Genomic DNA, 23,033 nt, shown 5'->3' on the forward strand with positions numbered 1-23,033 from the left:
CGGGTAATTAAATCCCTAGCTGCTCTATGTCCCAGAGATGGGAAATTAATATGGTCTAAATAAAATAACCTATCCTACGTACCCAGAGGCTCCTTAGGATTAAGTTTCGGTGCGTAATTCATTTTCTGTTTCTACTTTCTTTGGAGAATTATTTATACACTCTACGTCCTTTGTGGTTAGCGGGATGATCCAGATGGCATAACACACAAGTCGCAGGAGTGTTTTTATCAGTCTTTTGACGATCAGCTTTTCTATGGCCGCCCGTGCATTTCACGCAGTAGTATGGCGGCATGGAATTGTCCTTAGTATAACCGTATTGCTGACAAGCATAAATTGTACTATCCCAGGAGATTTTCGAGCGTTTCAAACCTAACACTATAGTTGGCGACGTATTTCATTCTGAACATCTTCCTATTGTTTTCTTCTTGTTTCAAGTTCACAAAAAATTAGGTAACGGTTCTTTCTTTACCGGTGGCGGGAGTTGAAATTGCTCCAAACCTTACGCCCTTTATTTTCAATGTCTCTTCCTTTTTTTCATTTATTAGTATTGAATAGTGAAGATTTTTTTTCACTACCCAAAAGCTCTCTCGATGCGTTTTATTAAAATATAATATTAATAACAACCAAAAACTTGAACAACTGCACCGTATTTAGTCTCTTTCATTCAAATATACTTAGGAAAGTATCTAAAATGATATCGACTTTGTACCTTTATGCTAAATTTTGGTCATTGAGCTTTTGACAATTCCATGCAAACACCTGTTAGTGCATAATACATTACCTATTAATGTATAATACCATTTAAGTAATACCTAATAGTGTATAATACCTACTAGTAGTGTACCTACTAGTGTATAATACCATTAGACACCTTAGTGTATAATATATTCTCTACCAGTTTATTTTTACTTTTTCGTGGCGTTTTGACTTAATTTATACCTAAAGTGAACTGTATTGGAAGATAATATTAGTTATTTCTACTATATATTAACTAAAAAGAACTTTTTTTTAACCGTATAAGTAAATAATAATTTTAGTATTAAATTTCCTAATTCTAAGAATGAACACAATTTAGCATCAATTTTTTACTGTATAATCGATGTATATTGTTTGATTTATGTATCGATTATAAAAGGTTATAATTGACAAAAATTTAGTTACTTTAAATTATTAAACTCTATACTGAATAGTACTAAGTTAATTTTGGAATAACTAAACAATTTTCCTCACGTATTTACTTTTTGTAAATACGTAACCAACAAAACATATATCAGGTATTTACGAGACCCTTGGCTCGTAAACAGGGTTACAGGGTTTACAAGGGTTGTTTACCCTTGTAAACAACGTTTTGTAGAGAGTATTTCAGTTGTTTCAAAGTTAACCATTATTTTGGAAATAAACTTTAAACATGGCTTAATATTAGTTGTTTTAATAGTCATCTGTTGATATCACAACCACGAAAAAAATACAAATGCATGAGAACTAAATAACAGTTTATTAAAAGTCCACATGCCTTTATTTCGTTTAAAAATAGATAAATTTTTGTTTTGGTTGTTGTTTTTAACTCGTTTGTGTAAGTTTTTTTTATAACTGGAATTATATGTATTAAATATTTTTATTAATATATATTGTAAATGCATTGATCATGCATTGATCATTGATATACACAAATTCATTTTAGCTTTAAAAAAAAAAAACGAGGATATGATGTAATTTGCATAGATTTTTTTTTAATAAATTTATAGAATAGCGTGATGAAACACAATAACTTTTTATTTATTATAAATTATCACTTTAAAAGATCAATGAAAGCCCTGTAGAACAATAATTTTTAAACAATTTAGAGAATAATTTAGTTATAATATTTAATAACTAATAAAATTTCAGACAAAACATTATAATGAAGAACCGTTTTTTATTATTAGAAATAGATAAAATTGATCAAATATCAGCACCAAATACATACCAGCATAAAAATAAGATAAACCACACTTCTGAATGGTTTGTTCTTTACTTTTCATTTAGAGTGTTAAATTTATTACTTTTTTTTAAGATAATAGAAAACAGTAATAATCTCACAATTTGAATTAAAAATGTATTATATTACAAAATATTATAAAATGAAAACAATTTAAAATAGTCTTATAAACAAAAAATAAAATCACTATTTACATTACTGTGCATTCTTATTAGGTCTTCAAAAAAAATTATTTTTAACAAGATTACTGATGAATCTTATTCAAACAACTAATTTTATACGTGAACTATAGAGTTGTCTTTCTAAAAAAAAAAATCTTCACGCAAGATTAAAAATCAGTTTACACAGAAAGCAACATCTGCAAAGTATTTATCTTTTTCTTCATTTAAAGAAGAAAAAGGTAATTTTATAACCGGTATGATTTTTTCATTTTCCATCTTCAGCCATTAAAGATAGCACATGCAAAGACGCTACTTGGACTAGTATTGAACAGATTCAGTATTTAATTAATCTGATATTGTTTTCACATTTTGTTTGCATTTAAATAATGTTTCAGATCTATACCGTACTGCAATAAATTTCGTATTACATCGAAACAAGTCTTTTGTCAAATTTTATTCATTAGCATAACAGATCTCGAGTTCTCCTCCTGGCAAGGATCTGATATTTCTTCACTAATCATTTTATCCATTCATCTTCATCATTACAAAAAAGTGTAACCATACCCACGGTCGTAATAACAAAAATACGATAAAAACTTCAAAATTAGATTCTACCATTTTTATTAATTTTAAAATCAAATCAACAAATTATAAGAAATAAACTTGGAAGAATAATCCATCATTCCCAGACCAAGGGATTTTTGTGTACGCAGTTCAAAACTAAAAACTTTCATTAGAGTGGTACATATGACAATGAATTAACTAGTTAGGGAAAGAAAACATATTAGTTTAATAACTGAAAAATGTAAGCACTACATAAATTAGTTTTCATTGAGAACCGACTTAGTGTGTCAAATATTTTCCAAATTCCCCCTCCTCAAAGACTTTCCGTAATTTTATTTCCAAATTGAAATATACTGATATAATATTACTCGAAATCTATCGGGACCTAAAGTGTTACAATGTTCGACTTCTACGGTTATTAACTTTCTGTTTGACAGAACTTTTTTTTGTTGTTTTTTTTTTTTTAATGAGCGTGTTTATTAATATATATCATTGCATACTTCTCCAGAATACTTTTTAATAGATTGGAATCAGCTATCATCTTATTGTGGGTTCTTCCAAATTTCGTTTGAATACCGAAGAGTTCGTACCGTCGAAGTATTAAATACGTTTCGACTCTTACTTTATTTCTTAAACTCTATCAATATTCTGGAACTTGATAAACCTTTATTAATATCTTTACTCTTTCTGTTAGAGATGTCACATTATTTAAATTTTTAATGATCTAATTGTTTTATTTTCTTATAGTTAGTCACAGTTTGTTTTCTCATTTAATAAAGCACTTTTATAAATTTGAAAAACTTTGATTGTACATAATGTTGAAATGCGTTGTTAATACGAGTATGTATTACAAAAATTTATTTTTAAAATTTTAATTCTGTTAAAAAAACATTGCTTACGAGCTGAATGTGTTGGACACATGTGGTCCATAGATTGGACAAGTTATAAACCCCAGTGATGATAGTGTTTTTGACATAATGAGTGTTTATTGTATTTTGGTTATTACTATGGTTATGTCTATTAACATGGACGTTTCTGTTATTACAATTTTTTACCGTCTATTTTCGTGAGGGTCATCATTGATGGCCCCCTCTCATGTGATATTTTAACAAATTATTTACTTATGGTTTCGACAGGAGAAACCGATTGTAAATTTTTATTCTACAGCAAAAAACAAAAAAAGAATTTACTTTGTTTTCCTATAGTATTATCTAATCATCAACATATAGCAATTATTTTAATATCGCATCTTTAAGAAGTGTTGTACATATATGTTGTGATAATCAATAGTGTCTCGTAGCTAAAAATTAGTGGGGGTGCTGCACAAGAAAATTTTTTTCTGGAGTTTTTCAACCCCAGATTTCTGTAAAATAATTGAAAAAAAATATTTCGCAATTAAGAAACTGTGATGAAAACTATAAATGAAGACTATATGAAAACCGTCACTTAAGATATATTGAAATAACAAATCCTTCATTCGCCGTAAGAATTAGAGAACATATTAATTGTATAATTAAAAATAATAAAGAAAAATCTAATTTCGCTAAACGCATTTTAGAAACTGGACATAATTATTACCCTAACGAATATGTTAAAATATTAGAATAGATTAATAATTAATATAAAACCAGCATATTAGAAAAATTTCATATATATTTGAATAACAATAAATTAATGAGCGAACAAGTCAAATTCGATAATGATATCCTATATAAACAAATTATACAATAATTAATTATTAATAGGTTGGTACTATTTCATTTATATTTCATAATAGTCATAAACATCTTACGGATATGACGTTACAGTCTTATCGAGTACAAATTATTTTTTATTTCTTGACGACCGACTATTTTGAACGTAACAATTTTAATTTAAATATAATTATACTTTTGAATTAACATCTTATAAGAAATCTCTGATTATGGAGTAGCAACTCCGAAAGTACTTGGAAATATATTTTAAAGTTGTTGGTAAGTGGAACTTTAATTTATACAGTTGTATTAATACCAACCGTCCCAAATACTTAGAAAATTTTATTATCTCTTTCAATTTTAAGTTCAAGTTGGAAACCGAAAACAGAAAATTTGGTTTTCAGGTAGTAGATCAATGTAATTAACAACTAATTGATGTTACAAAAAATTATTTAATACTTAGGTTAATTTATTGCCAAAGCAAAGTTGTAAAATACATTATCATGTTTTCTCAGTGTGGTCAGTAATCGATGAAAAATTATGGAAATCCTTGTTTTATAATTTTTTATTTGTTTGATTTTTTTTCATCCAAACCCTTCATTAATTTTCTATCTAATTTTTAAAGTTGGAGATAGAAAAATACAATACAGTACTTTAGATAATATCGTGCACTCTAAATCGTTATATCAACAATATTGAAAATTAATTAAATAATTTTACCGGTTTTTATTTGTTGGTATTGTATCCAAGTAATAATGGAATACTCATCCCTTAAAACATTTCCCAACTCAGAACTGTAAATTTCATTTTAAAAAAAGAAGTTTGTACGTAACTTTTTTTATAAAAGCAAAAGTTTTACATTGAAAATATTCATATAATAACCATTATTATTTAATTAATATTTACTTCAGAATACAATATATGAAAATTGAAAACTATTCTATCTATTTTTTAACTGAAATTCATTTTATTTCATAAAAAAGATGATTAGTTTGTATTTTTGAACTTTTATAATTTTTTATATTTTGTTTAAAAAAAGTACTTATTTTATTTAAATAACTACTGTAGAAAATTATTTCCATTTTAATTAAATTCAGTAATTTTTTTACAGAGATAAAAACAGGACGTAACTTGATAATAAAAAGAGCTTCAAAGGAAATAATATCATTAAAAGCACAAAAAATTCGATACTCCTTCAATTTAGACCCTTAAAAGTTTGCCATATTAAAATCAACGCTATATAGAGTACAAAAATGCAGCTCAAGTGTCAAGGAGCATAGTATAATTATAAGAATAACAAAACTAAAAAATAGATAAACGAATAGAGAGGCTGATAACAATCTGGAGCAAAAGTTATATAAAATGCGAAATTTTTTTTAATCGTAGTTTTCTCTCTAATTTTCTTGATTTTTGGGTAAAAATTCTATGAGTGTCAGAAAGAATCTGGCTCAATTAATAAAAAACTAATATTTATATATACATATATTCACTCTGTAACAAAGCAATGCTGAAAAATATCTTCAAATACTGTTCGTATACAGAGTGATATTAAAGTATAAAACTTACTTTTTATTTCAAACTGGGGGATACTTGGAGACAGAAAGAATTTCGGATCTACATAGTCAAAAAATTATTATTTTATGGCGTGTTTGAAATTTTTGTCCATCATCTTGGATCGGCCAAATTGAATCATCAAATATTTTTGTATAGGAAGGTATCTGAATCATGATGTTAATATAAAATGTAAAATTTAACGAGAAAAACGATGGTGAAAAACGTTTCTCGATAATGCCATCTTTTTCGATTTATAAACAATCAAAGTTGCAGAAGTGAAAAGTCCCGGTAGTAATAAAACGAAGTAAATCGCCCCATAATAAATTATATTTCTTATTAAATCAAATAACAAACATTAAACAGATAATGTTGGAATTAATAGCCCAAACACTAATTAACGACTTTAAAATTTATTGTTGTTGTAATTCTTAAGATAATAATAAGAAAGTAGAAAAAGTTACTGCGAGGCATTGTACCTGTTTTATTACTAGCACGAATTTTATTCTTTTTGCAAATTTTGATTGCTTGTAAATAAAAAACGAAGGTATTAATTGAGAAACGGTTTCCGCCATCGTTTTTTCGTAATATTTTACATATTACATTAAAATCAAGTACCACATGTCCACCTTCCTGTTTAAAAAAAAAAGAAGATAATTGTGAGCCTAAACGTCCTCAACCTTAATCTTTTTCAAATTGAAGTATGTTGAAAAATATGTTACATATTTAATAAAAGTACAAGTTTCAAAAGTCGGAAGAGTGAAATACCTTAGTATTCTTTCTCAGAGTCAGTAATGTCAGTAGCGTTGTTATCAACTGATACTGCCATTACAGATGGAGTATGATGGAGTTCCATCATACAGTCAGGATACAATGAAGCTGTCTACTGGCCACCTAAATAGGCAAAATATGTATATAATTTGTTTATGTAACGTTAATTAGAATACGTTAGCGAGCGAAGCGGACGTAGGTTATGTTTGGTTAGGTTATATTGATATACCCACCGGGTTGGTCTAGTGGTGAACGCGTCTTCCCAAATCAGCTGATTTGGAAGTCGAGAGTTCCACCGTTCAAGTCCTAGTAAAGCCAGCTATTTTTACACGGACTTGAATACTAGATCGTGGATACCGGTGTTCTTTGGTGGTTGGGTTTCAATTAACCACACATCTCAGGTATGGTCGAACTGAGAATGTTCAAGACTACACTTCATTCACACTCATACATATCATCCTCATTCATCCTCTGAAGTATTATCTAAACGGTAGTTACCGGAGGCTAAACAGGAAAAAGAAAGAAAGATCATATTGATATAGTACGCGATACGTCATTACACGAAACATAATCAACATAATCTAATCAAAACATAACCTACGCTCGCTAACCTCATCTGATTAACGTTAAAAATAAAAATTATATACAATAACTTATAAATATAGGTGATTTTATTTTTATATACGCAAACAATTAGATTTCAGTAGGGGTCTCGTATAACCGATAAGTACCAATATTCCTTTTTTGTACACCCTGTAAATCCAAATTATGTTTCAGATCATTTTTCCCAAATCAATTTTAACAATTTTTACTTTTAACAATATAATACCTTGTAGAGGTATCACCAGCTATCACACACGCCACCTTATTGCCTATCATACAAAAGTATATTCTTCCTGGTACAATAATTGTTAGATATTGCTGGAAGACATATAATTGTTTGCAACACGAGGGCTAGCAACATTTAGCGATGAATCGCAAATATAATTTTATACATCCGGACACAGGAGCTCACAGACAATCGAGCGTGCGTGGCGAGAAGTGCATTCAAACGTTGCTCGGTAGGAAATTGTAAGCACCATTTGCACGGGCATCTCGCAGAGTTCTTTTTCAAAAGAAAATACAGGGACTACAAGACCCGAGTACATCATTTATGGTCCAGTCTTGCTTCACTGTATCCTGACTACATGATGGAGTTGCCCAAAACAGTTGATAACAACTCTACTGCCATTACAGATTCTGAGGAAGAATACTAAGTAATTTCACTCCTCCGACTATTGAAACTTGTACTTTTATTAATTATATAACATATTTTTCAACATACTTCAATTTGAAAAAGATTAAGGTTGAGGACGTTCAGGCTCGTCAATTTTCTCAGAAGTAAATTTCCCACAACTTTTCATAATTAAATTTACCGATTTATTAGTCATTTAAGAATGCTACTGTACTTCAATCCTAAAACAACTTGTTTTTCGTCACCGTAATTTTCTGTTTTACGTCAGATGTCATGAAAATTACGGGAGATACAATTCTGGAACCTGTTTTATTCGATTTTTAGGTCAAAAATCATAAAAAACAATCAAGTTTACTACCTTACATAACGCCTTAAAAATTTCTGATGAACTTATTTCCCGGGGAGACTGTAATCTGTGCGAATTTTTTCGCTAACCGTAACTCGGTAACAAAACGTTTTCAGACCTATGTTTGTATAAGTGTTTTCCGTATTTCAAGCTCTAAAATCAGTTCCAAAATTATTTCCCTTTCCTTTTGAATGTATATTAAGTGCATATACGTTTTATATACCAACACGTAATTATATTATCACAAGTAATTATTTTATAGATAAAAGTAAATAAATTATCCTTCAATTCTTTAATAAAGTGGACAGTTACACAATTGCTAAAAACAAAAGTTAAAAATTTCTGGTGTGTCGTAAATACAAACAAAAGTTAATAATAATTAAACTATTACGTTTAGTTAACTCCTCTGTACTGGTTACAAATGTTAATTTTGACCTAACGGTGTAAAATATTTAGTTTTTATTATTGGACTATTTGGCGAATAATCAAAAATATTAAAAAAACAATAACGAAAAAGAAAGATAACATGAAGAAATATATCTCAACAAACCACAAAACGATGAAGATGAAGAGGAAGAAGATGATAAGAACAAGAGAAGAATAAAAAAATTAAAGAGAAAATGAAAATGTAAAGAGAAAGAAATTTTAAAACTAAGAAAGAATAAAAAGATTAAGAGAAAATGAGGTAAATATAAAGAGGAAGAAAAGGTTAAGACCAATGAAAGAATAAAACGAATAATAAAGGATGATAAATGCAGAGACAGAAAATTTGAAAACTAGAGAACGTGTACACAAATTAAGATCAGAAGAATTATATCAAACCAAAGAGCGATTAAATGATTGACAACAAAAAACAAATAAATGAAATGATGATCAACTCCGACTTAGGGAGAATATTGTTTGACAAAATATCAGAGAAGTAATGCACTAAAAAAGAAGACTTTTTTGCAAATTATTAAAGATCTGGCGTGTTTGCCTCAGTATATATATTGTTCTTGTGAGAATCTATTTTTCAGTCACTTTGTAGTCAACTTTAATGTAGATAAAATTAAACAAAAATTCCAGAATAGTTAAAATTAAACAAGAAAATCCAAAAATAATACGATTATAACTGATAATTTTCAATTAATATTAAATAATCAGATGTTTCAACAAATCTATTTCATACAATAGGCATATGTAATAATGCCTATTAAATTACAGATACACGTTTCTAAAAGTACATAAAATTTTATTTCACTAATAACTTCTGATTTGTTTTTCAATTTCTTTTTTTTATTGTTATTATTGAATAATTATTTATTGTAATTTTTTTTACAATAACGGGTTAGTAATTATTAATAAAACAATATATTTAAATTAAAAAAAAAATAAAAGCTGATTCCAACCGATGTGCTTTTCCTTGTAACATCCAAATGTTTCATTAATTAAAACGTTTTTTGGATATAACTCGGGAACTAGTGAAAATAAGCACCACTTATGATATATCGTTGAAAAGCTCTCACTGAGAACTATTTAATGTAGTTAAGAAAAAATCCAAAATCCTTTGGGCTTTTTTGGACACTTTTGGTTCAGTCGATTGAAATAAAAGGGGAAGGGGGCGCAACTAGATGTTACAACAGTCTTGTTACAAATCCATAATGTCAACATGCTACGGCTAATCGTTTTTGAATTATGCAAAATGCATAGTTAAGTTTAATAAAGTAATATACAGAGTTTTTTTTCAAAGTTTGTGGCTGGATATTTAATACAGCTTGTTCAATATTGACTTTCAATTGTTCAAGTGTTCGTGGTTTGTTGCTGTAGGCTTTTTCTTTGAGGAAACCCCGTAGAAAAAAATCCGCCGCAGTCAAATCTGGAGATCTTGTGGCCACAAGCCTCGACCGATAACACGATTACCAAAGAATTTCTCAACGAAATCAGAAATTGAACCTGCGTAGTGCGATGTCGAACCGTCATGTTGTAGCCAGCAGTGTCTATCTTCCAAGAGTGCAATGAACTGAAATAAAATATCCTGATATCGTTCTTCATTAATGTTGTACTAGAAAAAAATAGGACCGATTATTTTCTTCCGCGATATCGCGCACCATACGCCCAACTTCTGCGGGTGTAATTGTTTTTCGTGATAAACGTAGGGATTTTCAGCACTGCAAATTCTACTGTTTTTGCTGTTTACGTAGCCATCCAAATGAAACCGTGCTTCATCTGTGAAAAATAACGAATCCATAACATTAATTCCCTCACGCAGAAATCGACGGAACCGTTCACAATATTGTAGCCGTTTTTCTTTGTCGGGCTCAAGATGTTGATGAACCGTTTGAATGCGATAAGGTCGTAATTGTAATTGTTTGCTCGCCCGATAAACAGTAGATTTAGACAAATTAATTTCAGCAGACAAACGTCTGATCGATTTATTTGGCGAGGCGAGTAATCGGTCTTTGATTTCAGTGACTGTATCTGTATTCAACACTGACGCAGATCTTTTGTATTCCTTGTTATTAACAGAACCGGTCTCTCTAAATTTTGCGACTAACCTTAATACTGATGTTTTGTTAGGAGCTGGTTTATCTGGGTACTTATGGCGAAACAAATCTTTCACTGCAACCACTGATTTCGTACTGAAGTACGACTCAACAATGAAAACACGTTCATCTAGCGAAAACACCATCTTGTCTCTAGCAATACACTGAACGTTATGATTGCATTGTTGTTACTATCGGTAGTGTTCAACTGCGTCGCTGCGATGTTCAGATGTTGGACGAGTCCATTTCAGTAACAAGTAGGGGAGTAAGCATGACTTTTGAAATTTCATGGATGAGTGATTGATGGGTTGCGTTTTATATGGGACACCCTGTAGTTTTAAATGTAGTTAACTTTAATGTTGGTAAAATTAAACAAAAATTCCAAAATAATTACATAAAATTAAGCAGAAATTTAACTAGAAAATCCAAAAATAAAACGATTCTAAATTATAATTTTCAATCAATATTAAATAATCCGATGTTTCAACAATCTATTGCATATACACATATGTATTTCCTATTAATTTACATTTACACATTTTTAGAAGTACATAAAATTTTATTTCATTAATAATTTTTTTCATTTTTTTTTATTACCTTGGAATTATTATTTATTGTAAAATTTTTCTTACAATAACGGGTTAATAATTACTAAATCAATATATTTAAATTAAAAAAATATAAAAAAAAGAAACAAACTGCGATGAAGTCTGATCTGATGTGCCTTCCCTTTAAGATCCAAATTATTTCATTAATTAAAATTTTAATTTTAAATTCGATTGCAATCGAAAGGGGAGGTGCACAATTATATGTTCCAACTGTCCTAAATCCAAAATTTCAACATCCTACGACTAATTGTTTTTGAGTTATGCGAGATACATATGCATGTATACATACATTTCAAGGAACTGTAATTGCATGTTTGCTTCGTACAAGGAAGTAAAAACCTAAATAATTCAAGAATCATTTTTTTTTTAAAGAAATTAATTTCGTAACATTTTTTTTTTAAATTTACAATTTTATTCATAATTTTTAAAACTTATTGTTTTGTACAATGAAAGGCACCGAATATTTGGTAATTAAAACAGGGAAAAAATTTCAAACGCTATTAAAATATTAATTCAGGGTTTAATCTAAGCCACTACTTTTAGTTTAAGTCCCTCTAAATATTCCCAGGATAAGTAATCCCCTAAGAAGAGATCATATTTTTTTCTTCTTCCTGTTCTTTAAAATAATTAATCTGTTCGTAACTCTTTTGTTTTGATATGACTAATTAAAAATAGACTTTTATCTGCGGTTTCCCATTGTTAGAATTTTACTTACCTTTTAACATTGTAAGGGGTGAAACATTTTTTAATTTATGGTAACCAAACCCTTTTGATTTCTAATTAAAAGTTTAATTATCAAGTAGTATTAAAAATATATTTATATGAAAATTTTATGAAATAGATTTAACTAGACAGTGAAATTTTTTTGTTTAATTTAATTAGTATTCACTATGAAACATTCTAACAATATCAATTGCAAATTTGGTTTGTATTATGTTATACATATTTCTACCAGAGTTTTTTCTTTATTTACCCAACTTTTCTTGGAAAAGTAAGAAAAGGTATGATGCAGTACTCTTGATTTATTACTTGTTAGTTGGATAGTTACATAGCAGTCTTGTAGGGTAGATAAGTTAGTAAACATGCGCTGTCTTGAATTGAACGTATTTACTTCCGAATATAATATTCTTGTAATAATGATGCGATAGCGTCTTAAAAGTGGGAAAGCGGTTTTAAGAAAATAGTTCTTAAGCTGGTGCTGTTAATTAAACTAAAGAAAAGTTATTCTCTATAAAGCGGTGAGGTCTAAATAATGAAATTGTGCACAACATTATTGAACTTTTTTACATGTGTCACAACGTCGTTACACTAGTGTTTTTCTTACAGTTGTTAGAAACGTAACATTTGTAACGAATTGAAATCTAATTATTGATATTCTCATTCAATGTAAACTATAAATATTGTATCTCAGATACAATATAATATATATCAGATGTGCAAATGTATATTTACTTATTTTCGTTTATTAAATCGATACCTTTTCCAACACGTTTATACTACTACTTACTGGGCAAATAATATCAATAAAAATAAAAATTATTATTCAGAATATTTTACAAAAGATACACAAGTAGAAGAAATTTGTTTCAGTGCTGATAAAAATTATTGAATCGGAAACACTTGAGAATAATTTAATTATTCCTATCTCTAGTTTCAATCACCCTTATCATTACACATTAATTAATCTTTGCTTATTAATTGTCGGAAAGAGGAAATGTAAGCTTTAAAAACAATTTTATATATATAGTCTAATATAATTATAAGCAGTATTAATTAGTTACAGAGCCAATTATATTGTCATTATTACCACGCAATGTTGCAGAACATATTATTATATAAATTCACATCAAGATTATAATTATAATAAAAAATCCTTAAAAATATATAATTATAATGATTAAAGAAACATTTTTTAAATGTATAATTACCTATACCTAACCGTTTATCAGACTGAAAAAATAAATACACAAAAAAATTCTTTTAAAAAAAATACTAATTATTTTCTTTGATTTTATATTTTCTAAATCATAAATACATATAACAAAGGATGTTTTTATTAAATAATTTTATTTAAATAAAATTTTCAATCATTATGGTCAATTGCTCAATAAATATTTATCCTTTTTAATAGCTTTATATATACAATATTTTTTTTTTTTTTTTTTTTTTTTTATACTTCTCTACTCCCCTGGGCCGGACCGACTTGATGGTATTACGCCACCCAGGGGAGTGTCTGTTACTCTAATAGGCCCTCCCCACCTACCGGCTATATACCGGAATGGCAGGTCAGGCCAACCGGTTGGCTCTTTTGAGATTTTTTCCCTTTTTTAACTTAGTTAAGAGAACCTAAGAGTCAACCCAAGGAGTCCTCAGCGGCTCATAGAAACCAGCACACCTCAGCATGCTGGCTCTCACCGCTGAGGCTGTCCACCCAAACTACAATCTAAAAACCCATATTCCTTTCATCTATAATTCTTTGTTTAAGAACTCACCTTATGAACTCTACAACCTTTCTCCAATTCTCTACCCTACTGAGCATATGATCTATTATCTCTCTCGGAGTCTTTCCATCAATACCAGCATTGTATCTTAGCATTTGCCATTTTTGGCAATTGAGGAAAGTATGCTCTACATCGTCACGTTCGTTACAATACATTCACGTAGGTTGATCTCTTTTGCCAACTTTGTGGAGGTATTCATTAAAGCACCCATGGCCAGTTAAAAACTGTGTGACGTGGTAATCTATTTCTCCGTGGCGTCTGCCTGTTCATTTAACTATATCAGAAATCAAGGATCTGGTCCATCTGGTTACCCCAGCCTGCAGCCATCTTTCCTGCCATATATTATTAATATCTTGTCTGACTTCATTATCCACACGTCCTAAAAACCTCTCAACCCTGTGTCTAGCAATGAGATCAATAGGGGGCACACCAGAAAGCACACAGAGGGCCTCATACGAGACCGTTCTGTAAGCGGATGCTACTCCAAGCAATACCCTCCTGTGTATCTTTTTTAATCTGTCCTTGTTCCTGTTAATAGTCATTGCGGGCCACCCTGCAGGAACCGCATACAAAATCGATGAGACTACGGTTGTCGCAAGTAGTCTACTTTTCGATACCCTATGAGCTCTGTGCTTATATATACAGTATTAGAATCTGTTTATTTTCCCGTCTATATAGCAGCTACATTTATATAGATGGGAAAGTATGGGGATCGGTCAAAATTGGGTCAAATCGTCAAAATCTAGTTTTCACAGAATCTTGACGAGTTGACCCCTAAGGACCCCAGAAAACCGAAAAATAACATCGAAATTTCCGCTACAAAATGTGCGTAGGTATGTGTGGGTCGTAGGTATTATGTATGTAATCGCCTTATATCTCCAGAACTACTTGACCGATTTTCATCAAATTTGCTATAATATTTCTATATTAGGAGCATTGATGCTATTAAATATTCAATTCAAAAGGTCATGGGTGGGGATATAGAGGGAAAAATGAAATCGTCTACAGAATTTGGATAATTAAGATTATATTTTTTTGACAATTTTGTAAATCTTAATAAATAACTTTTTTAAAAAAAGGTTTATGCTAAATTTCATCCCCAACCCGAAAAATGGTTTTAATTTTGAAGAGAATGCAGTACATCGAGTGATTTTCAATGCATTTTTTGTTTAAATACTTCTGTGAACAACTATAAAAAAAAAATCTTTTGTGTAAAAATTGTTTTTTTTGCTAAATTGCATCCTCATTCAAAAAAATAGTAATAATTTTGAAACGTTGTAGAAGGCAGTGCAGTGAGTCTTTTTCGTTGCAGTTTTTTTTCTTTTAGCATCTTGTTGAATCCACAAATTTGTTTCCCATCAAAAGTGACCCCAAAGACTCCACTTTGGCTCATACACACCCCACATCCCACTTAGCGGTCGAATACTGCTGTAGTCGTCTGTTATAGTGTGACGTCATAGGTGAGCGGTAGAGTTAAATAAATGAATAATATTTAAAGTGAGCACTAGAACCGCCACACCCGCACAAATGAAATACGGTATGAGCGTCCGTTTATTTATTGTTTCGTTATTACTGTATTTTATTAATTATACCTATAAATATATTGTTAAATTAATTTATGTATATATTTATATAATTATTACACAAATTTATAACTTCAGGCACAGAAAATTTAGTTATATCGACTAATTGTTTTAAAAATATAATGAGATCAAAAAAAGAATATCAATTCCTTTACTTCAGTCACTGAAAGAAAAGATTTTATTGCAAAAAAATAATGGCTGCTACTTTCTGACGTAAAACTTTTTATTATTTGAAGATATAATTATTTTATTTTTAAATCGTAATTTATATAATAAGAAGAAACTAGTAAAATAATTATTGATCACACGTTAGCTGTTTTTAAATATAAATAATATACAGGTAGTCCAGTCAATAGGGATTTTTTGCTAAAAATTAATGGTCTCGATCCGCCTAAAATTTGCGAGATTGAGTGATTTTTTCGCACTTCGCCGATCTGAAGTTACGAATTCAGCGTTATTTACGCGTAACTGCCGCGAACCTTTTCCGCATTCACGACTACCGCGTGAGCATGCTCTACTTTGCTCATTTTTCAAAGAAGTTTTAACAAGTTATACATTGCATTTTGGTCTAAAACTTTTCACCATTTGAAAGTACAAACTGTGAGTAATAGATTGCACTTGAAATTGACACGAAAAAGGTTTTAAAAACCAAAATAATTACAGTTGTCTGAAGAGTCTTTTTATAAACACATTACAATATCTTAACAACGAATTAACCAATTTTCTTGTATAACCACTCATTGAATTTGGAATTCCAAGGGTTAACTTCCAAAATAATAAAAATAGTAAAAAAGTTACTTTTGCAATAAATATTTTCCTTGCAAAAACGGAAATTTTAAACAGTTTTTCGATTTTTCTTGCAATTACTAATTAACCAAATTTAGTGTTTAAGAACTTAGATTATAAGTGCTGCAGATGCCCATATCCCAACCCCGTAGGGGGAAGACACCCACCTTGTGACGTTACCGGTCGCCACACCACCCCCTCCGTTCCAAGCCCTGAGGGACTTTATCGGAAGTCGTCTTTAGACTTCCGATCAAGCTATAACTTTAGACTTCCGATAACTGATTGCATCTCACAGTCATCAGCCAGGCCTCGGTCGGGCTGCTACAGATGTAAATACCTCGGCAGACATTTTCATCAGTAAATACATATAAAGTTTTGCCTTCACGTAGGCCTCAAACGGACATCATCACATCCAATTTAACATGATGCCCTCAGAGTAACTATCCGAAACCGCGGAAGCACGAACCCAGCGCCTAGTACAGATTTGACAACAGCGTTCGTGACTGTGAATGCCTCATAAAACGAACGAGTTTAAAGTTAAATCAGTGCTACACTGATACTAATCAAAATTGTGTTTTACGCAGCATAGAAATTCAGACCTACACCCAAATAAGTCGACCGTTTTTTGCCACGTATCAAGGCTAACGCAACTTCATTCCGGTCCGCGCAGGAGCCAGGAACAAACCCCTCACCACCTATCATAGTGTCTCACGTAGCATTACCAAGTCACGATCAGGACCGCCACCGGGGAGAGAAGCATGGTCGCATGGGTACCATACCCCGACAGCGGGAGCCACAAATCGAATCAGAAACAATACCAATATAACCGTGGCACGATGCCAATGCGCCTACCTCCAACCAATCCAATGCCTAAGCAGAAACCCTAGCCAACCGAGATCCTAACACGATCGAGTTCCTCGATAAACTCCCTCTGCAGACCTACACACCGCAAGGGAACGAAGAAAATCAGCCACTACAGACTACTCCTCGCGGATCATCCAGTTTATACGGAGATCCAGAAAGGAATGTATTCTCTCAAATTCCCTAACATTCGTGAACGTCCAACCTCGTTTCGGGAACAGATGTAGAGGACGTGATCCACTGTATCATCAGTCCTGCAATCCGGGCATTGACTCGAATCCACCAAACGAAACCTAGCCAAACTCGCCCGATAGGCACCATGCCCGTAGAGAAACTCTGTGATATACCGATTGGGGGAGACCCATCTAATTGCACCTAAATTAGACACTATAGGAAATATACCATGCGTGTAGCGGACCTGTGGGGGATTCGTCCCACCTGGCCTGCCAAGAATCAAGGCCCCGTCTTCAATCTCCTGCTTTAGTTCTGAAGTCAGTACGTTATTTACGTAAGAAATGTAGCGTTCTTACGCTCATTATCCAAGAAATCTATTGGTTTGACTTCGGCGATAACACAGACTGCCTCCCGCGAGACTGTTCTGTAACCGCCTATAACAGCCAGCAAGAGGAGTCGCTGGGCCCTCAGAAAAATGTCCGCGCAATACCTAAAAGCCATGCGGTGAGCTCAGACAGGCGCAGCGTACAGAATAATAGATTCGCTGAGACCTTTGTAAAGGATACGCATGGTAAGATAATTCAACCTCCAATCGGGATGAATGACACTAGGGATTCCGTAAAAAGCAACAGCGGCCTTTTTTTCTACGTGCTGTAGATGTTCCTTGAACTGAAAATTCTCATCAAGGATAACAGCCAGATATTTTTTTGAGTCGTAACGTACCGAATGGGGAGACAGCCATCCGAACCCCGATTCGTCGGGAAACAACCAATCGGCCTTTAATCGACCATCATTGTGGTTTTCTCTGGGCTGAAAATCATCTTATGATTTTACAACTTTTACACACAATTTTTTTTCCTAGAAAGTTTACCTTGGCCTAAAAAGTTGAAAAACCGATTTTCACCACCTTTGAACGGATGCCATTTGGTCCAGTTGCAAAACTTTTTTACAGTCGCATGTAAACAAGTTATACTTACCCTAATCTACAACTCCATATGCTTCCCTAAACTCTACTAATTTTCTTCAAAAAAATACTTTTTTTCCCCATTGACTGGATGATAGAAGTATTTTAATGACAATAACGATGCATTATTTTAACCCGTCTTGAACAGAAATAAGGAGGTGGCTTTTACAACCGTCAATTTTTCCTAAATGCCGGTATCATTTTTTTTTTAATGATGCAAAATGTTTTAATCAGTAATTGCATGATAAAGAAGATATTTTTCACTTTTATATTATCATGACTGCTATATATTAATATACCAATATAGCTTAGCCAGACCTCATTCTTGCATTTAATAAATTTTCACGCAAAACTCTTAAAAAAGTGAATAAAAAATTTTTTTTCTCAAATTTTTTATTTGTAATCTGTAGTAATTACTAAAGTCGTATCTCGGATTTTTTTAATCTTTATATTCTAATTTTTTATTATTTTATTTTTAAGACATAGTCTCGCCTTTTATGTTTCTTGTAATTATTAGCTAATTTTCCAACTACCGAATTTTATTTTAGGCCAACACGTTCTTAAAAACGAAGTAAAAACAAAATAGACTTTAAAAATTAAGAAACGCACAAAAACAATATTTTTAAATATTTTAAAACAACGTTTTTAACTTTTTTGATTCCTTCTTTAAGTTAGTTTTATTATTTTTTAGACCTTATATAATTTTATCTGTTATCGTTTTTTACTAGTTTTCACTCTGATGAAATTATTCCATAATATTTATCAATTTTCTCGCTCTTAAAACCTTTCCTTAACAGTCTTAATTAATAAAAATCTTAAAAAACCTTAAACTGAAACTTAACGGTTTAAATTATCGGAGCTGAAATCAAATTTTTATTACGTTAATTTTTAGTACACATTTTATACTCGTAAACCATGAATTAAGTTTTGTTTAATGATTAATTTCCTTTCTTATGACTACTAAACATGAAAGTAATGAAATATTACAAAATAAAAATAAAACTAAGAAAAATAATAATTATAATGATTGAAATATTTATTAATGTAAACGATAAATTAAAATCACAAATAAAATAAAAATTATTTTACAAAAAGAAATTTGATGTTAAAGCTAGAGAGTAAAAAAAACGAAACGAAGCAAAATACTCAAGAAGGAAAGTTTTACAGAGAGAATAAGTATTGGTGGTATCGAATATAAATCTAGAAATTAAAGATAAGTATTTTAAAATAACTGAATTGAATGTAGTTATCTTTAAAATAGCAAACTATATTACAATAAAAAGAATCTTACACTGAAGTATGTCTTTAAAAGATTTTTTTTTTAATTAAACACTTTGTTAAAGAACAAATGTAAGAAGTTTTAAGACAGATGGGAAAATTAGAAATTTTGTGGCAGATTCTTATACAATATGAATTATAATTAATTTTTTAACAAAATTGTAATTAGAGGATGAAATTTGTTTGGAAAAATAAATACATAGAGATAGAGGAGAGGTAACATATGTTTTTAAACCGCTAGTACTCAACGGTACTCACCGTTGAGTACCGTAGGCGAAGGGCTAGTACTCACTAGTCCTTCTGCGACCTCTGGCGGACAACTCAGACTGCGCAGTTTCAGTCGCTATGGAGCGTAGAACATCGTGTGTTTGCTGTCGAGCAGTTGTTTTAGAAACGATGGTTCCTTGGTCACAGTTCAATGTCTTTTCCATCAAAATTTTAATGTCGAACGTCGAGGTGCAATTCTAGATCGATAAGCCATATTTCTATGGGTTGAGGTATTTTGAAGTGCTGGATTTATAATGAAGAAAAAATCACCTGACCATTCTCCGTTCAGTCCAAACTCCGGAAAACGTAGATAGAGTGAGAAGGACAGTTCTTGCTAGTCCGAAACGATCTACTAGGTAACAGGCTGGAACGCTGTGTATGTCACATCGTTCATTTCATCGCAACTTACACGGTGATCTCAAATTTTACTCGTACAAAATAATGATCGTCCAGCAGCTAACTGAAAGGGATTTTGTGCAACGCAAAATATTCTGTGGCATAATGGACGCCATTCTTACGTAAAATGCAAACAATAATGATGAGTGACGAATTCCATTTCCATCTGGATGGCTATGTTAATATATTAATTGTTAATTGTCGGTACTGGGAGTCGAAGAATCCTCGTGAACTACAACAAAAACCTCTCTACAGCTCAAAAGTAACAGTGTGATGCTGTGTCAACAAGACAAGGATTGTTGGTCTTTACTCTCTTGATGAGGGGGAACCGCAGTTACAGTGACATCAGCGCGCTACATCGACATGTTAAACAACTTCCGGCGTCCAGAACTGGAAAGGCATCGGGGTGAACATAACAAAAATGTGGTTCCAACAGGATGGTGCCACAGCTCACACGGTGAGAGCATCGATTGAATTAGTTCGATAAATTTTACCTGGACATGTCATTTCACGATTGGGCGATATTACTTGGCCCCTCATGATCTCCCGATCTATCGATTTGTGATTCGATTTCTTTTTATAGGACTATCTGAAATCAAGCGTTTATGTGAGCAAGCAATTCACAATCGAATACATTAAAATTTGTATTCTTCCAAAAATTGATGCTGTGTTGAATTAAATGTTGGAAAAGGCCTGCAAAGCTTTGAGGAGAGGCTCCGAATTTAGGTCGGGCAAAAAGGACGTCATCTTACTGACATTATTTTACGAACCTAATTAAGGTATGTTGATTTCAAAAGTGCAATAAAGATATTATTATTATTTAATGTAAAACTTTTTTCTACAATTAAAACAACTGAAGTTTTTCAGTAGTGAAAAACATGAGTTTCTTCTACTCCACCCTTTATTATGCAGATAGAATAAATGAATCAAATAATTTAGGATTTTGTAAATGGTAGAACTTAACTGATATTGAATTTAAAAGATTACTAGTTAAAACAAAGAAAGGAGTGGAACTTCATAGAATCAGACAAGTTACTATTGACTACAGGTTGATAGTTACAGTACGTTATCTGGATTAAGTAATATAGTAAAAATGTTTCTTTTTTTTAATAATTTTTTCACTACTTTAATGTTTCTCTAATTTTCCTGATTTTGAGACAGTATTTATATTCTAAATCTATTAACTAACATTTATTTAAACTCTTTAATGTTTTATTGCCGTTATAATAATATTTTATTTAAAAAACAAGTAAATTTATGTTTCTAATTTTAATTTACAGATTTGACTGTGGTTCTGGAGTTGGTGTAGTAAGATCTGAAGAAACAGTTAGGTTGAATCAATGGAACAAACTTACTTTGTACAGACATAGATGGGATGCTTGGTTACAGTTAAATGCAGGAAAACATGTTCAAGGAAGATCTAAGGTAATTTTATGATGAATTTATTCTATTTAAATAATATTTTTTTTTTTTACTTTACAGAAATTATTTATTACACAAACAACTGCGTCTATCAGTTTATGAATAATAAAATGTCGTTTTTATGGTACATTATATTTCATATTATTATAGCTACACTAAAACAAGATTACGCTACACTGCTCAACAATAAGGTCTGACGACATTTACGAGTAATAAAGACTGCATTTAAAAAAAAAAAAACTTATTTAAATGGAATTATCATAATGTTATGGTTTAATCCTTTTTAAACGATTATTATCCTAATATAATTTGGTAATGTACATTATAAAAATTATTTGGAAATTTTAAAACAATTAATAACGTTGAGACCCGATTTTTGTATAGATTTTTTTTGTTTTTTTATTTTCATCTTCTTGATCATGCAATAATCAAACGTAATTTATAATAATTCCCATTTCAATAACGATTGTCAAATATTTTATGAATTTTTCTTTAGTCTTAACTTTTTTTTCTCCAATTTCCGTAGAAAACATTTTGCGATTTCAAATAAAACAGGGAAATAGTGCAGACACTTTTGGATTTATACTAAACGCAGACAATTAAGAAAAGAGGTGTATAGAAGGAGTTTCAGAAGGCTGATAAAAATTCTTTATTTATATTTTAGTCTGCTCTTGGAAGAATAATCTGAAATATATTTAATAGAATATGTGATATTAATGTTAAAAATTCATATTTTTCCAATTTTTTCTTTGTTTTCATCAAACATTTGACTATTTTGATTTTATTCTGTAAAATGTTGACCTCAACGTATTTACTATTTGTATATCGTAAGTTTGTTATGTAGTTATATATTCTTGTTTTGGTTTTCTTCTACAGTTAAATTAAATAAACTCATATTTCTTAATATACGGGTCGACCATTCATCTCTTAAGATTCTAAAACTATTTTTTTCTCTCTCCTCTTCGTCTTTAAGATCTCTTTATTTCGGAAATTATCTCCTTCTTCTTCCCCTTTAAGCCATTAATATGTCGGAACTCCATAGCCATTTTTAAAACCTCTTCCTATACTGAAGCATGCTTTAACTTCGGTCAACGTTTTCCTATTTTCATTTCTGTAATATTCGTATACACCCTTATTAACCACTAATCTTCTCCTATTCCGATTTTTCTTTTGTCTCGCTTCCGTAATCGACTTCGGCCTTCTTTCTTACACATTTTTTTGATATGATCGAACTGTACGCTTTATCTCATTGATATCAGAAATGTTTAAATTTTATTTCTCCATCTCGTCTAAGATTTCACACTTCTTTCTAGAAACAAAATTTGTCTTTACAGTCCAAATATTGTTTAAAGTCATTTACACATATTTTCCA

The 23,033-nt window shown here is 30.8% G+C and overlaps 1 protein-coding gene across 1 annotated transcript in view; it reads left to right on the plus strand.

Annotated features, from left to right (window-relative positions):
* LOC142322365 (pikachurin-like) overlaps window positions 1-23,033 on the plus strand; it is a 662,400-nt gene that overhangs the window by 375,911 nt on the left and 263,456 nt on the right. Inside the window, exon 4 of the mRNA XM_075361369.1 lies at window positions 21,520-21,664. Within this exon, the coding sequence (XP_075217484.1) occupies window positions 21,520-21,664 (145 nt within the window). The remainder of the gene's footprint in view (window positions 1-21,519; window positions 21,665-23,033) is intronic.

The sequence above is a fragment of the Lycorma delicatula genome, chromosome 3, assembly GCF_047948215.1.
Source record: "Lycorma delicatula isolate Av1 chromosome 3, ASM4794821v1, whole genome shotgun sequence".
Classification (NCBI taxonomy): domain Eukaryota; kingdom Metazoa; phylum Arthropoda; class Insecta; order Hemiptera; family Fulgoridae; genus Lycorma; species Lycorma delicatula.